This window comes from Dysidea avara, chromosome 1 (assembly GCF_963678975.1).
Source record: "Dysidea avara chromosome 1, odDysAvar1.4, whole genome shotgun sequence".
Taxonomy (NCBI): Eukaryota; Metazoa; Porifera; class Demospongiae; order Dictyoceratida; family Dysideidae; genus Dysidea; species Dysidea avara.
In genome coordinates, this window is record NC_089272.1 from 20,009,357 (window position 1) to 20,026,145 (window position 16,789).

Here is a 16,789-nt window from a genome sequence, read left to right on the forward strand (position 1 = left end):
ACAAAGCTGCCATAATTAGGAATTTGCGCATGGTCTATTAGGTTTCCTACACATTGGGGTGAATATCACAACATATATAGTACTGAAATTGCAAATGCAACTTGTTGTCATGCCTGTATACCACAAAAGCTACTTATAAATGTTCTTACATTCCTTGGTAAACCAATTCTTACCAATATAATATAAATTCGTATTAAAATATCCATTAACTTAAAGTTATAATGTAAAATTACACATATATTAGCACAGTCATAGTACTCTATATTGGTATACTGACTAGTATTAGTATTGCGGCTATTATATACATACTGTATACAATTATAAGCTTTGTAGGGGGATGGAGAAGGCCAAAGTGTGAAGGGGCCAATATTGACAATTAAAGCACACAATGGAGTTTGAAGCCATACAAGAATCATAGATGGTATTTTGGGGGTCTGGGGCATGTACACAGGAAAAGTTTCAGATCTCAGTTACGGTACAGTGGCCACTCACAGGTTTAATAGACATAATTATAATATGACTATTCTATTAGAGTGGTTGACTGCTTTGTTAGGGCATTTTGATCATTGCTATAAGCATTGATCAATAAAAGTCGGCAGGTTATGCCTCTCTGTCTCCCCATTTCCACTGCTTTTACAGCTAAAAGGACATATTTACCTTATTTCCAGTAGCACTTTCAATCCCACTGACAAATGTTACCAAACCAAGTAGAAGGGCAATTGAAAGATTTAGGTGAACCTTGTTGTGTTTCTTTTCAAATGCTTTTTTCCTGTGAATGAAAACAGTACAATAATATACATGCAGGACATATATAGTTAGTTTAATATTGTATTCAATGGTTAATACTCTAGATAACAAATAGAACTGGACATACTGGTGGAATTACTATCAAAAGATGAACATGAATGCTCTATACCATCTGTGTAAACATATTTGCAGACAGGTTTTGGCAGATGAGAAATATTAATTTGGTGTTGCATAATAACACTTGAAAGACTTGCACACAATGTTTCCACAACTTTTTAACTGCACCATTGTACAGTTTTGGCATGGATATTGGACATACAAGGCAAGAATTGAACACATCAATAAATAATATACAGCTGTACTTCATGATTACCTGAACACCACAATTGCTGTGATGGTGAGCAGCAGGCATACAATTGATATGCCACAACCGATATAGCTGACAATACGGAGTGCATGAATTTCCTGCACAATGAATATTTAAAAATGTAAATAATTGTTCAGAAGATGCAATTCGTTTAGGTATTCTACACTATACACCCCTGTAGGTCCATTTTCTCTCATTACCAAACAAATGTATACAGCAATCCAACAGCTAACAGCACTAATGCATCTAAATCCTAAACTTAAGGAAAATCATTTGTATCAGTGAGCTAAGCATATAGCTATCTGTCCTGATCAATAACTACTGTTGTGATATACAGGCAACCTAGCGAAGTTTAAAGGAACCACTATGACAACCTCAATACAATACTTAAATTTATTCCTAGAATGGTATCTAAATTTGACAACTGCCAGTGTAACTATAGTAATTCTTCTGGCAGAAATTTCTTAAGCAGTGATGCTTGAAGCATAAAAATGATACTTATTCAATGAAAGTGTGCATACATATTATTTATAGAGTTCCCACTTTACAACAGAACAGTATCATGCGTTCACTATCACACACATAGTAATACCTGAACTGATTCTGAGCCAACTAACACACAGAAACTAGTCAAGTGTGTGCTGCTACACAACACTGGTAATTTTCTATCAGCATCCTGTATAATACCATCTGTAGACCATCCTCCTACTTGCTCATTACTATGTATAAATAAACATGATAAATGCAACATAATTTACCCCATATAAACAGAGCATGTGTGTATATTGTGGACTAATCTTGTTATGTATACTTATAGCTATCAAATATTAGGTAATTGAATGTATCACAATATAGTATAGGAATTAACAATGGTGCATGATGTCACTATGGACAATCCTTGTTATGAGTATACAGTAACTTTGTTATGGGGCTAGCAGTAGACAATTTCAGGCTCAGTTCACAAAATATTATAATCTTCATGCCAATATTCAATCATCATGGACTTAAAAACATTCTTGGACCTTGGCATGGTCCTTAGCGATAGTGCCACAAAAATTATGCCTGGGCAACCACAGAAATGAAGAGTTCAAGACAAACTGGCTGCATTCTAATATTGCTGTGATTTGATAACACAAGTTAGCAAGATATGTCCACTCAAACCCTGGCCTCATATCAAGGATTGCCCGATTTATTGCCTGTATGTAAAGCTATTAATTCCTATGGGAATTAAATCACTTTTGTGAATCCCTGTTTTACACTATACAATCTAAATCAGTAAAGGAAGGAAAAGCAATTTGAACCTGGTAAGTACTGATATTACTACGGTATAAACCCACAAGTATATTAAGTACTTTCAACCATGTCAAACAAATAACTTTATTCCCTCAGCTGTCTGACAATTATCTGTCTTGTGTTACATATGTGCATGTACAAGTTCCATTTATACAACTATAGCTGAATCATAATAATCAGTATAGCTATTGTATGTAACTGTATTTGCAAAACAAAAGGATATTTTATACACATTCACTCTTCCAACTATGATGCTTTTACATTCAGAAATTGGAAAAGGCTGCTTGTTCAAAGATTCAGTATCTGCAAAAATTATCAAGGTTTCTATGTTTTGCTAAAACAAAGTAATGTTTTTTTAATTGTGTAGTGAATGTGTGGAAAAAGATCCATTTTTGCAAAATCTGGCTGCATGTGTAATAAATTCACCTTGTTTTTGTTAAGTTGTAATCCCAATACACACATTGTGGACTCAAAACAGTGATGTTTTCAAACTATATAACACAGAAATTATATACAGCTTGGTAATCATACAATATGTATGTTTACTATTTACAGCACTACTGTGCATGTGTATAGAAAATACTGCATGAGTTCAATGTGCTGAGAGACTAATACAGCATGATGCGAGTTTGAGTCCTATACTTGCAGTATGAAGATTTTGGTTCACGGTAGTAAAGGTTTTGGTTCGTGGTAGCGAAGGTTTTGGTTCACAGTAGCGAAGGTTTTGGTTCACAGTAGCGAAGGTTTTAGTTCACGGTAGTATGCTTAGTGTGTTGCCTATCACATAAGAATAATACAAAAAATCATTTGCACGCACTTTTTGCACAATACCTCCAACAGCAGATTACCACTAGGCTACCTCACATAATCGTTATACACATATAGGGTACACTTAACAAGTGTAAGAGAAGTTGTTACTAAGGAGTACAACAAAAATTGCTTAAACAAGAAGGATCATAACTTGAGCACAATCCATACTTTAGTCAATGTAATTAGTAATAAACCAGCATGGCTAAAGTAGAGATTAACATTTTTGATTTGCATTAGCACTTTAGGCGATGATCTCTTTGTAATGATCACTACTAGCTTGTAACATTACTTGTTGAGGACATACACTGTAACTGCATTGCAAAACTAATTAAACTAGTATATTAAAAGTTATAAATGAGGTAGGGATCCAAGCAATAAAAAGTAATAAAACAAGAGATGAATGAGAGCATAGCTTAGATGTATTACAACATAGCTTAGTGGGACAATCCCTACATTGGCATGTTATACCAGTCATTTTGTTGAATGCCAAAGTACAGATTTTCCCACAGAGCTATATGCTGTAAACACCATCATCATCTCTTTTTTCATTACTTTTATTGCTTGGATTCCTACTTCATTTTTAAATTAACAATTTAATAGTTTGTTTGGTTTTTTGCTATAGCATACACCTATACATGCATGACTGTTCCGTTAGGGTGACCACTTTATTAGAGTATCTCGAGTCAGTTTTTACCTACCAGGAGTGTGTCACTCATTGTGTTAGCATTATGAATACAACTAGACCAATAATTAGGAGTGTAATCATTGTGATTGAGTAAATAGATTGTTAAGAGATGTGATCTTGGTGCTCAATTAATCAACCAAGAACTTATAATAATTGGTATAGTATTGAACCTATCATGAAGTTACAGATATTTACTGAGCATAAGTGCTTAAATAAGTTTGTGGCATCTTAATAATATGCTCTCAAAGAAAGTGCTGATAGGGGAAAATAATATTAATGCCTCAATGTGGTTTCATTGCATGAAGGACAAGACCAGCCTGAATGAAGTGAATAAAAGGAAAGACAAGATGCAAAGGGGACACATCCAAAAGACACATCCCACTGGTGAGTTTGTTATTGTGGCGTAAAATGGTGGCTGTGTACTGCTTTGTTTGGCCTCCAGCCTTGCCACTGTGGTCAGGCAGGCAGCTAGGCAGGCAGGCAGCTAGGCAGGCAGGCAGCTAGGCAGGCTGGCAGGCACATGAAACTTTGAGCTTTTTTGGTGATTTTCAAGTTTCAAATTCTATATCAAGCTGCCTGTAAATGTTTTCTTGTTTTTGATGCTGTACTTGATGTTAGATGGACTAATTATTTCATAAGGTGATTTTTGTCATGTAAGATGTTTCTAGAATGATTTTTAAAGGAGGTATTTTAGGCGGTGTACATCATTTTTGGAGGGTCCCTAGATTGCTTAAACAGTACTACCATAATGTTTGAAATTCCTCTATTATTACTATGGAAAAATAAAATAGGGAATTTTTTTTTTGCTTTTTAGGAGTATACACTGTAGTTAAGAGTGATCTTAATCATTTCTCTTTGTTGACAATTATTATAAAAATACAAACTGTAGGTGCTCAATTAATAATACATGAATGTAATGTATCTATGCATAGCATATTATTATATTCTTACATTATCAAATTTTAATTTCACTAAACCATTCTCAGGAAGCTCAATAAATTCATAAGAAATCTGACTTGAAATCAACATAGCTGCCGCAATTCCACTCACATCACTACAATAAATAGAATGAATATGTAAAACAATACCTCAACAATGAGTAGGATATGATACATTAAACAAATTAACATACATGTACTGAATGTCACACGTACAATCACTCACCCTGATGATACATTATTTAGCTGATTATGAAGGTTTTTTGCAAGAAAGCTGACAACTGGGGCTCGTGTTCCTATATAAAACATGTAGTACTACAGTTCATTTCTATACTACTAAATGTGGAGACTCATAAAGCAACTTTGGTAGACACCCATCTTTTGCTGAGAAGTTATTCTCTTAAATTAATAATTTAATGACATACTGGAAGCCTATAAAGTAAAATGTATAGTCTTGTAGTGCTAGTCTTAACAAGCTAAATAGTAACAGCTATAAACTGTCAATGTATTTTAATATTAATGAAATAGGCCTGTGTCAAATATGCCAGCATCGATAATAAAATGCATAATGGGCTAGAGTGCTATGCCAACATAATAGCTGGATATTTCAAACTATAGAGCATAATTCCTTTAAAATAGATTGCTACTCCCTAATAGAGCAGTCAGTGGAATATGCAACTGTAATAGAGCACACAAATGCTCTTTAGATCAATAATCTTTAATATATAGAACACAGTCACTCTGTAGTGAAATACTCTAATAGAGCATTCACTAATTAAAGTGCTCGAAGATTATTGTAAGACATTTTGCTAACTAGGAGTATAATGCATGGGAACACTGAAAAGCACAATATGTGAAAATTTGGGAAAATGCTGAAAGCATTTTGGAAAAAACTTGATCATATTTGACTCAGGCCTATTAATAATAATTATTTTAAAGTACAGGTACATGTCATAGTCCCCTATTTCTTTAAACTTTAAACATACAAACAAATACAATGCATTATTTTTTGTACAGTAGTTAGTACTAAAAACATAGGGACCATGAAAGTCTGTGTTTAGTATCCACCACGGCCTCATATTACCTTCAAGGCACCTTGGTAGTATTGGTTAGGTATATTCAAGCTCAAATGTACCTTCAATATAACTCTAAAATGCTTTTAACAAAATTTATAAAAAGTTTGTTGATTGTAATTTACTACCAAGTGATTGATTGACTTTTCAAACTGCTGCATTCTGACAAGCGTTACTCAATAATGGCTACTGTTATGGGCACGTTTAGACATTGCTAAGATTGCTTGGGCTTAAATGCATACTGTAGGGTATACAATGCATCAATTTGGACTTTTGTCTTTCTTTATGTCCATTTCTTCTAGCTTATAGCAACAAAGAGGTGTCAATTTACAGGAATTGTAGCATACCGATGCCTTTAGTTTGTTTGCTAATAATTATACATACCACACACAATGGAATTGTACTTGTTACATTTACACATATACATGTGCATATATACTCATTTACCTTCAGTCCTTCTCTGATGAATGATAGCATCAGCAGGAATAGTGATTTGTGTGTCACCAACTTCTGGAAATACTACATCGGTGATCAACTCTGGATTTACTGGTGGCAGTTGAGCATTGAACACTACACACAAAATTAGTTGACAACTATAAAATCATGGAAAGGACAAGCTTATTACAGTACACGTTTGTTACAAGAAGTATTTGAAAGTAAATATACATAGTTAACATATTAAAAGTCAGGTAATTTAGTTGCAGAATAGATGGTGATGAATGGTACAGACCTAAAATGATTCATCTGCTAACTACAGCGTGTAGCTATGCGTAAAGATGCACACACATTGGTACTTGTTAGTTGAATAAAAGCTGTAAGTTACAAAAGTATCAAAAGGATGGATCAATACCAAGTCATACATATTTAGAAGACAATTGTACAAAAGTGATCATGTGGCCCACAAGTTATTTGTGTGAACATACTGTGTACTGTATAATAAGGCAATAGGTAACTGTCAATAAAATTATTATTATAAGTAAGGAATAAAAGTGTGTTCTACATTAATTATTGTTTATCACAAATGTATACCTTACTTTATTAAACACAACCTGACCAAATGACAATGATTACTAAAAAACAATTCATACATGTACATTAAGTCTACCAGGTTACCTATATTCTCTCTTGTTATTGTTTTGCTAGCTGTGGTAGCATTACCACCATTTGAAGAGGTAGCTAGTAACACATCACCAATCACCATGGCAAAATTCTCAATATTCATGAGCAAATCTTCTGCAGAAGGAGATGACTCAACCTGTAAAGCATACTACAGTCAAACCCATGAGTTAATTATACAAGTAAATATTTACTATACCTGGAAATAGCAATGCTTTCATATATGCATGTATATTACATAATTTATTTGAACCATTTGTCTTGCAGAATGTATATTGTATAATAATTTGTGTACTTGGCAATACTTATAAACGTACAGTGTGTGAATGAAAGTATGAACAATGATACACAGTTACCTTACATTTTGTGATGCTTGTGATGGAAGATAATATGCACTACTGATCAAATTGTCAATTGTAATTGAAGCAGTCTGTCATATTACAATAATCATTATTACAACCATAAGTATTACATACCTCTACAATTGGGTCAAGTTCTTGTTCAGTGCTATTTGAGGCCATCTGCATGCTAGTAGTCCTTGTAACACTGTGTACATAACAGTACAAATATTTAGAATATAAAGCAAGAATCCTACCTAGTAAGGTAGTTACATCAAGACACACGGTAGTGTGTCGTGCGGCCCAAGAAGCCGGCGCGCCACACCGTGAGTATACTGACAGGAAGAACGAAAACGTCATTTTCACACCTTTGTATCTCGGTGATCACTTATCTGATTGGAACCAAATTTGCTACACAGTTGCCCGCCAGCCAAGGGAGTCTACATTCCAAATTTGAAGGAAATCGCTCCAGCCATTTCCGAGATACCAGCTGCCACAGTTTCGTTTTTTTTTCTTCGTTTTTTTTTTCTTCTTCTTCTTCGTCTTTTCGCACACTTGCAAAAATTGCTATAACAAGCAAACGCGTACTCCGATCGCCTTGAAATTTGACACACAGAAAGGGAGTCCAAAGGCGAATCCTAGCATCAACTTTGGTACAAATCCGATGAATGGTTCAGGAGTTATGACCGATTATTCGCGTAAAACAAGATCGATTTGTTGTCACGCCTACAGGGTAAACCGCTTCATGGAATGAGTTGAAAATTGCTATGTAGATGGAGTAACCATCGTAGGAGTGCCTTTTGGTGGTTTGAAAGGAATCGAGATAAAGACCACGGAGATATGACACAAAACCCAACCTGTGTCACAATTATGCACCTATCAATGTTATCCCCCACCTCCCCCCTCCCGGGCGTAGTGGGGGAAATGATGGGGATTTGACTTTTTGAAAAATCAAATTCTCCACCCACTGGGGAACAACTAGTGGTCAAATCTCCATGTAGTATCGCTGGAATAAACTTTAGGAAACAGATCAATTCTCATAGCTCGCAAGCAAAAGCAAACGCCTAAAATTTCGAACGGTCAAATGCCCCACTAGTGGGGCAAAATTTCTGATCAAATCGGCGAAAATCCCCCACTAATCCCTTAGTAAGCCCGGGAGGGGGGTAGTGGGGCTTAACATTGATAGGTGCATTACGCGATCGATTTTTATGAATAAAAAAGTATTAGTTTTCACGCCTATTAGGCAAACCGCTTAGAGCAATGAGCTGAAAATCGGTGTATAGCTGGAATAATCTTCATAGAAAGTACTTGCAGTAGTACAGAAGAATCGGATTACAAACCACTGAGTTATGATTCGAAAGCCAACTCCGTGTAGCAAATGCGAGATCGAGATACTCTAATAGAACAGTCACCCTAATAGAGCATTCGGCTAATTTATTTACTCCGTTATAGAATTTTATTACATCACAAGTTATTCTGTAGGGAGTTCAGCTGCAAACAGTTAATCTTATAGACAGTTCAGCAAGAAGACAGTCACCATGTGGAGAGTTAAGCAAATATACCACTATAGAGATTCAGAACATTACAAGTCACACTGAAGAAAGTTCAGCTATAAACAAGTCATGCACTGTGTAGAGAATTCAGCTACAATTAAGTCACTCTCTAGAGAATTCAGTTACACAGAATTCTGCTACACACAAGTCACTGTGGAGAGAGTTCAGCTACAAACAAATTACCCTTTAGAGTGATCAGCTACAAACAAAACACTTTGCAGGGTGTTCAACTGCAACAAATCAATTACCTTTAGAGCGATCAGCAATGAACAAATCAACACAAATCTACCTGTAGAGAGATCAGCTAGAAACAAATCACCCTGAAGAGAGTTCAGCTACAAAAAATCACCCTGTAGAGACATCAGCTAGAAACTAGACACAATGTAAGGAGTTCAGCTACAAGCAATCACCCTGTAGAGAGTTCAGCTAAAACAAATCAACCTGCAGAGAGATCAGCTACAAACAAATCACCTTATAGAGAGTTCAGCTACAAACAGATTACCTGTAGAGAGATCGGCTACAAACAAATCAACCTGCAGAGAGATCATCTATATACACACAAATCAACTTGTAGACAGATCAGCTACAAACAAATCACCCTGTAGAGAGATCAGCTAGAAACTACACACAATGTAAGGAGTTCAGCTACAAACAAATCACCCTGTAGAGAGATCAGCTACAAACTAGACACAAAGTAAGGAGTTCAGCTACAAGCAAACTACCCTGTAAAGAGTTCATCTACAAACAAATCAACCTGTAGAGCAATCAGCTAGAAACAAATCACCCTGAAGAGAGGTCAGCTACAAACAAAACACTATGCACAGAATTCAGCTACAAACAAATCACCTGTACAGAATTCAGCTACATACAAATCACCTGTAGAGAGTTCAGCTACAAAAAAATCTCCCTGTAGAGAGATCAGCTAGAAGAAGTTACTTTGTAGATAGTTCAGCTACAAACAAATCACCCTGTAGAAAGATCAGTTAGAAGAAGTTACTTTGCAGAGAGTTCAGCTACAAAGAAACCATTCTGTAAAGAGCTCAGCTGCAAACAAATCACCTGTAAAGAATTCAGCTACAAACAAATCACCCTGTAGAGAGATCAGCTAGAAGAAGTTACCTTGTAGATAGTTCAGCTACAAAAAATCTCCCTGTAGAGAGATCAGCTAGAAGAAATTACCTTGTAGAGAGTTCAGCTACAAAGAAACTATCATGTAGAGAGTTCAGCTGCAAAGAAATCACCACTGTCCAAATTTCAAGGCAATAGCTCTTTCCAATCTGAAGTTATCAATTGTCAAAGTTGGCAAATTGGATGTGTGTGGAAGACCCCTTTTCGCAAATCCGATCACATATGTATTATATATATAATTTGTACATTTACTGATAAAATATTTAAAGTACATCTACTTCATCTTTTCTTCTTCCTGTAGTAAAGAAAAAAAGACAGGTTAAAAAAGTCCCAAAGCTGGCCATAGGCCGGCTTTGGGGTATACAAATACAAAAAGAAATGAAATCTAATCCAAAACAGCCAAGCTGTAAAAAAAGTGTGCGGCCCTCAGAAAGGCTATGGTGAAAAAAGATGTGAAATCCAAGGTGGCGGCCAAGAAATGGCTGTGATGGTAGGTTAATGGTAAAAATTTTAATAACGACAATTCAGGTAAATTTTTGTGCCGCTTCACAAAATTTACCTGAATTGTCATTATTAAAATTTTTACCATTAACCTACCATCACAGCCATTTCTTGGCCGCCACCTTGGATTTCACATCTTTTTTCACCATAGCCTTTCTGAGGGCCGCACACTTTTTTTACAGCTTGGCTGTTTTGGATTAGATTATAAATAACAGGGTAATAAATCAGAAGACAGGTATTTACTTATAAGTACGTATATGCTGCTTAAGTACTAAAAATAATAACTTATGTATACAAGGCAGAACAACAATAAAAGGGCAAAGAAAAATGGTAACTACTTGATACAATTTGCACAGTGCTTGAAGCACACGCTTAGCATACAAAGCATGTTCTGCTGGAAGAATCTGGGGGCATGCACTGCTTGAAGGTTCTTAGTTTATTAATTTGTTAAGATGCCTTACTGTAGTTATACTGATAGTAAAGTGTCAGTAAACTTAAGTATATGGAACATAATTATTTTACTAAGTTTAAACTCTCAGTAAAACATCAGTGAATGCGGGTTTACTGAAAAACTACTAAAATAACAAACAATTAACTGTTCCATATACTGGGGATATACCACTGTAGTAAACTAAGATACTTCAAGCAGTGATGCCCTTACAGAAAATTAGATAAATAGCATTCAGAGGTTAAATTTGGTAATGATTTTAACTAAACATATTGAAAATATGTCTGATTGCTTTATTATGTGACTGCTCTAATAGAGTAACTGACTGCTCGATTAGAGAATAGCTCTCGATTCTCATAAAGGAAAGTTTCTATGATAACACTTAGCAATTTTAACTTACCTTATTAGAGTATTAAGAATAGCATTAGCAGTGCTAACGTCACTTGGTAGAATAGGTCCCTGTGATGTATCAGTAAGCATTGTCAGTTCTTCACTTACAGCTTGGACTTCTGCAACATCAAACATGACTGTGAGATCTCTAGTATCACTAGCAGTGTTGGAATTAAGAATATCTTGAAGTTCTTGGACACGATTATCTAACAACATAAACTCAACAGTTTGACACTGTGATACATCAATAGTTACATCCCAGTGAGCATTTGACAAACAATTCCTGTAAGCAATTCCTAAAAACAGAAAAGAAATGCCATAAGTTATCATTATATATATATATATATATATATATATATGCATGTATGTTGCATGTACGTATGTATGTATGTATGTATGTATGTATGTATGTATGTATGTATGTATGTATGTATGTATGTATGTATGTATGTATGTATGTATGTATGTATGTATGTATGTATGTATGTATGTATGTATGTATGTATGTATGTATGTATGTATGCATGTGTGCATGTATGTATGTACAGTAGGTATGTATGGAATATCTATACCACGAATGTGAGGGATTTTGCTGATATACACCTGAAATTAGGCTGCATGAGCGAGGGCTGAGGGTACATATATCAGCAATATTTTTGGGCCAAAACTTTTAGTCAACTAAACATTTTCAAAACTTAGCAACTGCACTGAGCCTATAACTAGACCTGTAAACTAAAGCCCACAATGTAAAGCTCGGTGTTGCTCAATATACAAAGTCAAAGCATTTCATATCTTTTTTAACTGGGTGGGTATCAAAACCATGTGCAAACCACTTTCCCACGATATTGCCTGAGCAGTATATGCATACAGCACAAACAAATATACATGCATACACACATACACAGATACATATACTTACATACATAGTTATAAATGCTTAAAATTTCTTCACCCATTAAAATGTGTATTTAATCTTACGTAGCATGTGAATGGAAAGAGCCTATACAGGAGTATATACGTTCATTTAATAGTATGTACCAGTTGCCTCGGCAAGTCCAGGACATTTTTGAGCTGCTGTAGATCCAGCACTAGTGCGATGCCATTGTATTCCCCAAAAAGTGTCAATTTCTGGTCCACAACTTGTACTAGTTGTATCATCTGTTTCTATTTGTGAATATAAATAATTATTATTATTTCTGCTTTACAGTGGCCAGTACTTAAAGTCTGACAGCTAATTGTGCTGCATCCTTTAAATTACCTAACCATCATAGTAAATAGTTATTGCCATTTATAAAGCTGAGAAACTGCCTCCTAATTTGAGTCTTGTCCTAAAAGCACCCTTTACATCCATACAGCACATACATGTAGTATATTTAAGCAATAGCAGCTTTATTAGAGAATGCTGTTTTATTGCACTAAAATTAAAATTTAATATCAGTCAATATAATAATTATACAACAACAACAACAAGGTAATCTAACCTGGCTCCATCATACATGGATCAGGAATATTGATATCATTTTCATTGTATACATTTGGGCATGCGTCCTGCAATTGTACAACAGCTTACATGATTAAATGGAGTTTAACTAGTTAAACTAGGTTAATGTTGCAGTCAAGCATGCGTGAGTGTATTATGATAGTGACTAAGCCGAAGCTCCACCATGACTAGGGGGAAGATTGGGCAGGCACACACATGAGAAGGGTTGGCAATAATTGGAGAATAACACTGCACATGCGTTACAAGAAAAAGGCGCGTGGAGAGGTGTTAGAACACATGGTGCTAGCGAATCTTGTGCCACCCATACCACTCCCCTCTACCAACTATCTCATGTTAGTATTTTTAGAAGATGATAATCACAAAGGGATTGTTCGGTGGGGTTTAATGTAATGTATTGCCCAAAAAAATAATAATAATAATAATAAATAAAAGAAATAAAATTAATAACAGGGGTGTGGGGAGGTGAAGCATGCACCACAGACAGTCCCAGCAGGGAGCTTAGTAAATCCCCCATTTTTTTCCATTGTCTTTTCCATCTTGAGGCTAGCTCAGGGTGTGACAGTGCAGGGTTTCTATTAGGAACATTGTGGCATGCAAAAATTCTTGTGGCTTCAGAAAATGTTAGAATCCCCAAGCATTCCTACCTCCAAGCCTTTGTAGTAAAACATGCTGTATACATCATGTAAAATTGTTGAAAAGGGGCCTATTTGAGAATTAATAGGAGAATCCATGGAACCCTGCACACCTACCAAAACAACCACCATCTGTTGACGGTGGCAACCCGCTCACAACAGGGTAAGACCTGCTGACCGGGTTAAACTGACAAGCAACATTAACATGTCTATATGCGTAGAAATTATATGGCAGGAATGCATGGATAGTGGAAACAGATGTAACATTTCATCCTACCGTATAGCCAGCATAAAACTTTTGAAAGGTTAAACTTATGAAACATTTTAAAATGACAATGGATTTTCGAAAATATTTTTTCATAATTTTATTAAAAGTAGCTAGCTAGAGGACCAGAACTAGACTCATTGAACCATATCTTAGAAGTGCATGACAATCAAAGAAAATATGTGACCGGATCTGCGAAAATCCATCACAATAGTGCATATTTTGAATTCCTGTTTATTAAATATCTATAATCTACTTAGCCAAGTGTACCCTCTGGTAAATTTTCAGCCTCATACGCCTATGACTTTTGGAGATACAGCCCTACAAAGTAGCAACAACAGAAAAATTGATTTGTACAGCAAGTATAGGGAAAATATATTACAGGCGCTTAGCTAATTACTAAAACGGTTATAACTATCAATGTCATGCCCCACTTAGAGTAACTCACCTAATATCAGACGGGTTTCAAAATCGGACGGGATTACTTGAGCTACAACAGGAATTTTTGAACAACTTATATGTCTTTAGATAGTTCAAGGCTGTGGAACTTTGGACACCAAGTATCGGCTTTCTCGGCTTCTTTGTCTGGTGGCAGCAGCCCTGCAAAGTCATTTCCAATTAATACATATGTGACTGGGCCTGCAAAAATAGGGCATGTGGGCACATGATTTTTGCCTACTTTTTCAAACTTTCATCACTCATAACTTTTCGTACCATTTTGCTATGGCATTGTAATTTTCAGCTCTTAGTAAGAATGTAATTGGCATCATGAGGCAAGTTACAGAATAGACTTATACTTTTCCAATACTGAGATATGACTTGTAAAGTGATGGGGTGTAGTTTGTGCCCACATGCCCTATTTTCGCAGGCCAGGTCACATATATCCCAGAAAAAAGTCGATTCATGGACACCCACAGTTTACAAGTAACACTTACATCCAATCCAAAGTTTTACATGTTCACTTTGTAGATCAACTCATCTACTTTCTAAATATTCCCAGTTTATTTAATCAAATCCTTTAGATCACAAATTACAAACCAAACAAAATGAGACATCACTGGAGTAATAATTGAATTTAATTGTTCAGAAATATATGGTGTTAATAAAAGTATACAGTACACATTTCCCGTAAACTTATCTCAAACAATGTATGCTTAATCAAGTTTCTGTATATAGTGTGATCATTACTCCAGTAACGTCTCATTTTATTTGTTTTGTAATCCATGATTTAAAGGATTTGGTTAAATAACCTGGTGATATTTAGAAATTAAATAAGTTGATCTACAAAGTGAACATGTAAAACCGTTGATTGGATGTTAGTGTTATTTGTGAACTGTGGGTGTCCGTGAATTGACTTTTTTCCGGGATATATGTATTAATCGGAAATGACTTTGCAGGGCTGAGAAAGCTGATAGAGAAGCCGAGAAAGCTGATACTTAGTGTCCAAAGTCCCACAGCCTTGAACTATCTAAAGACATATAAGTTGTTCAAAAATTCCTGTTGTAGCTCAAGTAATCGTGTCCAATTTTGGAGCCCATCCAATATTAGGTGAGTTACTCTACCCCAGATCAGGGAGCAAGTGGGGATTTGTAGGGGATTTGTCACCCAACCAGTCAACAACAGGGGCATTAACAACATGATTAGTCATACTTGGTTATATTGTTATTTATTTATGGGATAAAAAATACGAATTAGTAGGAGATTTGTAACTCAAAGTTGTCCCCAAGGGTGGACAATTTGTCATCTAGCATTTGCAAATCCCCACCAATCCCACCTCTGCCTGACCTGGGGTAGGTGGGGCTTGACATTGATAGGTGCATTATGAATGGATTGACGTACTGGGCTGAAATTTTCACCATCGTGTTTGCCATGGATAGGGGAATCATTTACTGGGTACGTTTGTCCTTTTTTACCTCTTTCTATTGCATACAAAGGCAAATGCGAAAAGAAAAATCAGTCACATACAACCGTTTTGATGTGACATGAACAACGCTCATAACTTGCATATCCTTGGGTCTACTGCAACAAAACAAAGATTTTCCACCCCCTCTTGAGTAGACAAATAGATGATATCCAGGTTTTTATTGTTAGTCCTAGGCATTCAAAAAATTAATGAAATTTTTCAATAATGCGCAAATATTTTCACCCATTGTTTTCAATGCTTTACAAGGAAAATTTAGGCTTGAATTTAGGCTTGTGCTATTGTGTCGAGCTTTTGCAGACCCAGTGACATATAACTATGAACAGTTTTAGTGCATGTTTTCTACTTTATAATTAGTTAGCTAGCTAGTTATAGGGACTGGACCCGGCACTGGTATGGTGAACACGATACAAGCTATACCACGAGTGACACCACGCGTCTTGAATCCTATAAGCTCAAGAAACTCATTATCCTAGCCTGAGTGAAATGAATGAAAATATGGAAAGATTGGCTTAGTTTTACTAAAAATTTATGAGAGGTAGTCGAAATTATGGTCAAGGAACAGGCAAATTTTCATTTAATACAGTTCTTCTTTACTGCACCGCACCATAGATAACTATGTAGAAAGATTCACAAGTAAACAACGGTTGTGTTGATCACGTAGCCACAGTAGAATTTGCTACTTTGATTGTTCAGCACAGATATTGACAAAGGCCAATTGTGTCTAGCTATCTATTCCTCCTTTGTGACTTCAGTCATGTTGTTTGGTGGACTTAATTTGAATGCACTAACTGAGTGGTCTGTGGATTGAGTCATGACTAGTTAACGTTTTCAGCCCTTCTAGATATTTGCTATATTTATGCTTACAAGACAATTACACCTGAACCTATACTTCTAAATTACCAGCTAGCACGCTGTAAAGTTTTTGAGAGAGGCGCTTCAACACCTCCCCAAATACACACCCTTTCCCTACTATTAGTAAATACTGCATGATGAAGAAGATAAGCCATGAGTACACAAATCCATTTGTAGTTTGTTTGACTTAATGTGCATGAAAGCCAGGTCTTCTGTTACTATTTCTAA

The 16,789-nt window shown here is 35.7% G+C and overlaps 1 protein-coding gene across 1 annotated transcript in view; it reads right to left on the bottom strand.

Moving 5' to 3' along the window:
* LOC136266458 (uncharacterized) overlaps positions 1 to 16,789 on the bottom strand; it is a 95,443-nt gene that overhangs the window by 5,816 nt on the left and 72,838 nt on the right. Inside the window, exons 42-54 of the mRNA XM_066061505.1 lie at positions 12,869 to 12,935; positions 12,426 to 12,551; positions 11,398 to 11,683; positions 7,506 to 7,575; positions 7,391 to 7,459; positions 7,027 to 7,168; positions 6,361 to 6,483; positions 5,067 to 5,136; positions 4,854 to 4,956; positions 2,834 to 2,898; positions 1,707 to 1,833; positions 1,121 to 1,212; positions 658 to 769 (exon numbers count right to left, since the gene is read on the bottom strand). Of these exons, the coding sequence (XP_065917577.1) occupies positions 658 to 769; positions 1,121 to 1,212; positions 1,707 to 1,833; positions 2,834 to 2,898; positions 4,854 to 4,956; positions 5,067 to 5,136; positions 6,361 to 6,483; positions 7,027 to 7,168; positions 7,391 to 7,459; positions 7,506 to 7,575; positions 11,398 to 11,683; positions 12,426 to 12,551; positions 12,869 to 12,935 (1,452 nt within the window). The remainder of the gene's footprint in view (positions 1 to 657; positions 770 to 1,120; positions 1,213 to 1,706; positions 1,834 to 2,833; positions 2,899 to 4,853; positions 4,957 to 5,066; positions 5,137 to 6,360; positions 6,484 to 7,026; positions 7,169 to 7,390; positions 7,460 to 7,505; positions 7,576 to 11,397; positions 11,684 to 12,425; positions 12,552 to 12,868; positions 12,936 to 16,789) is intronic.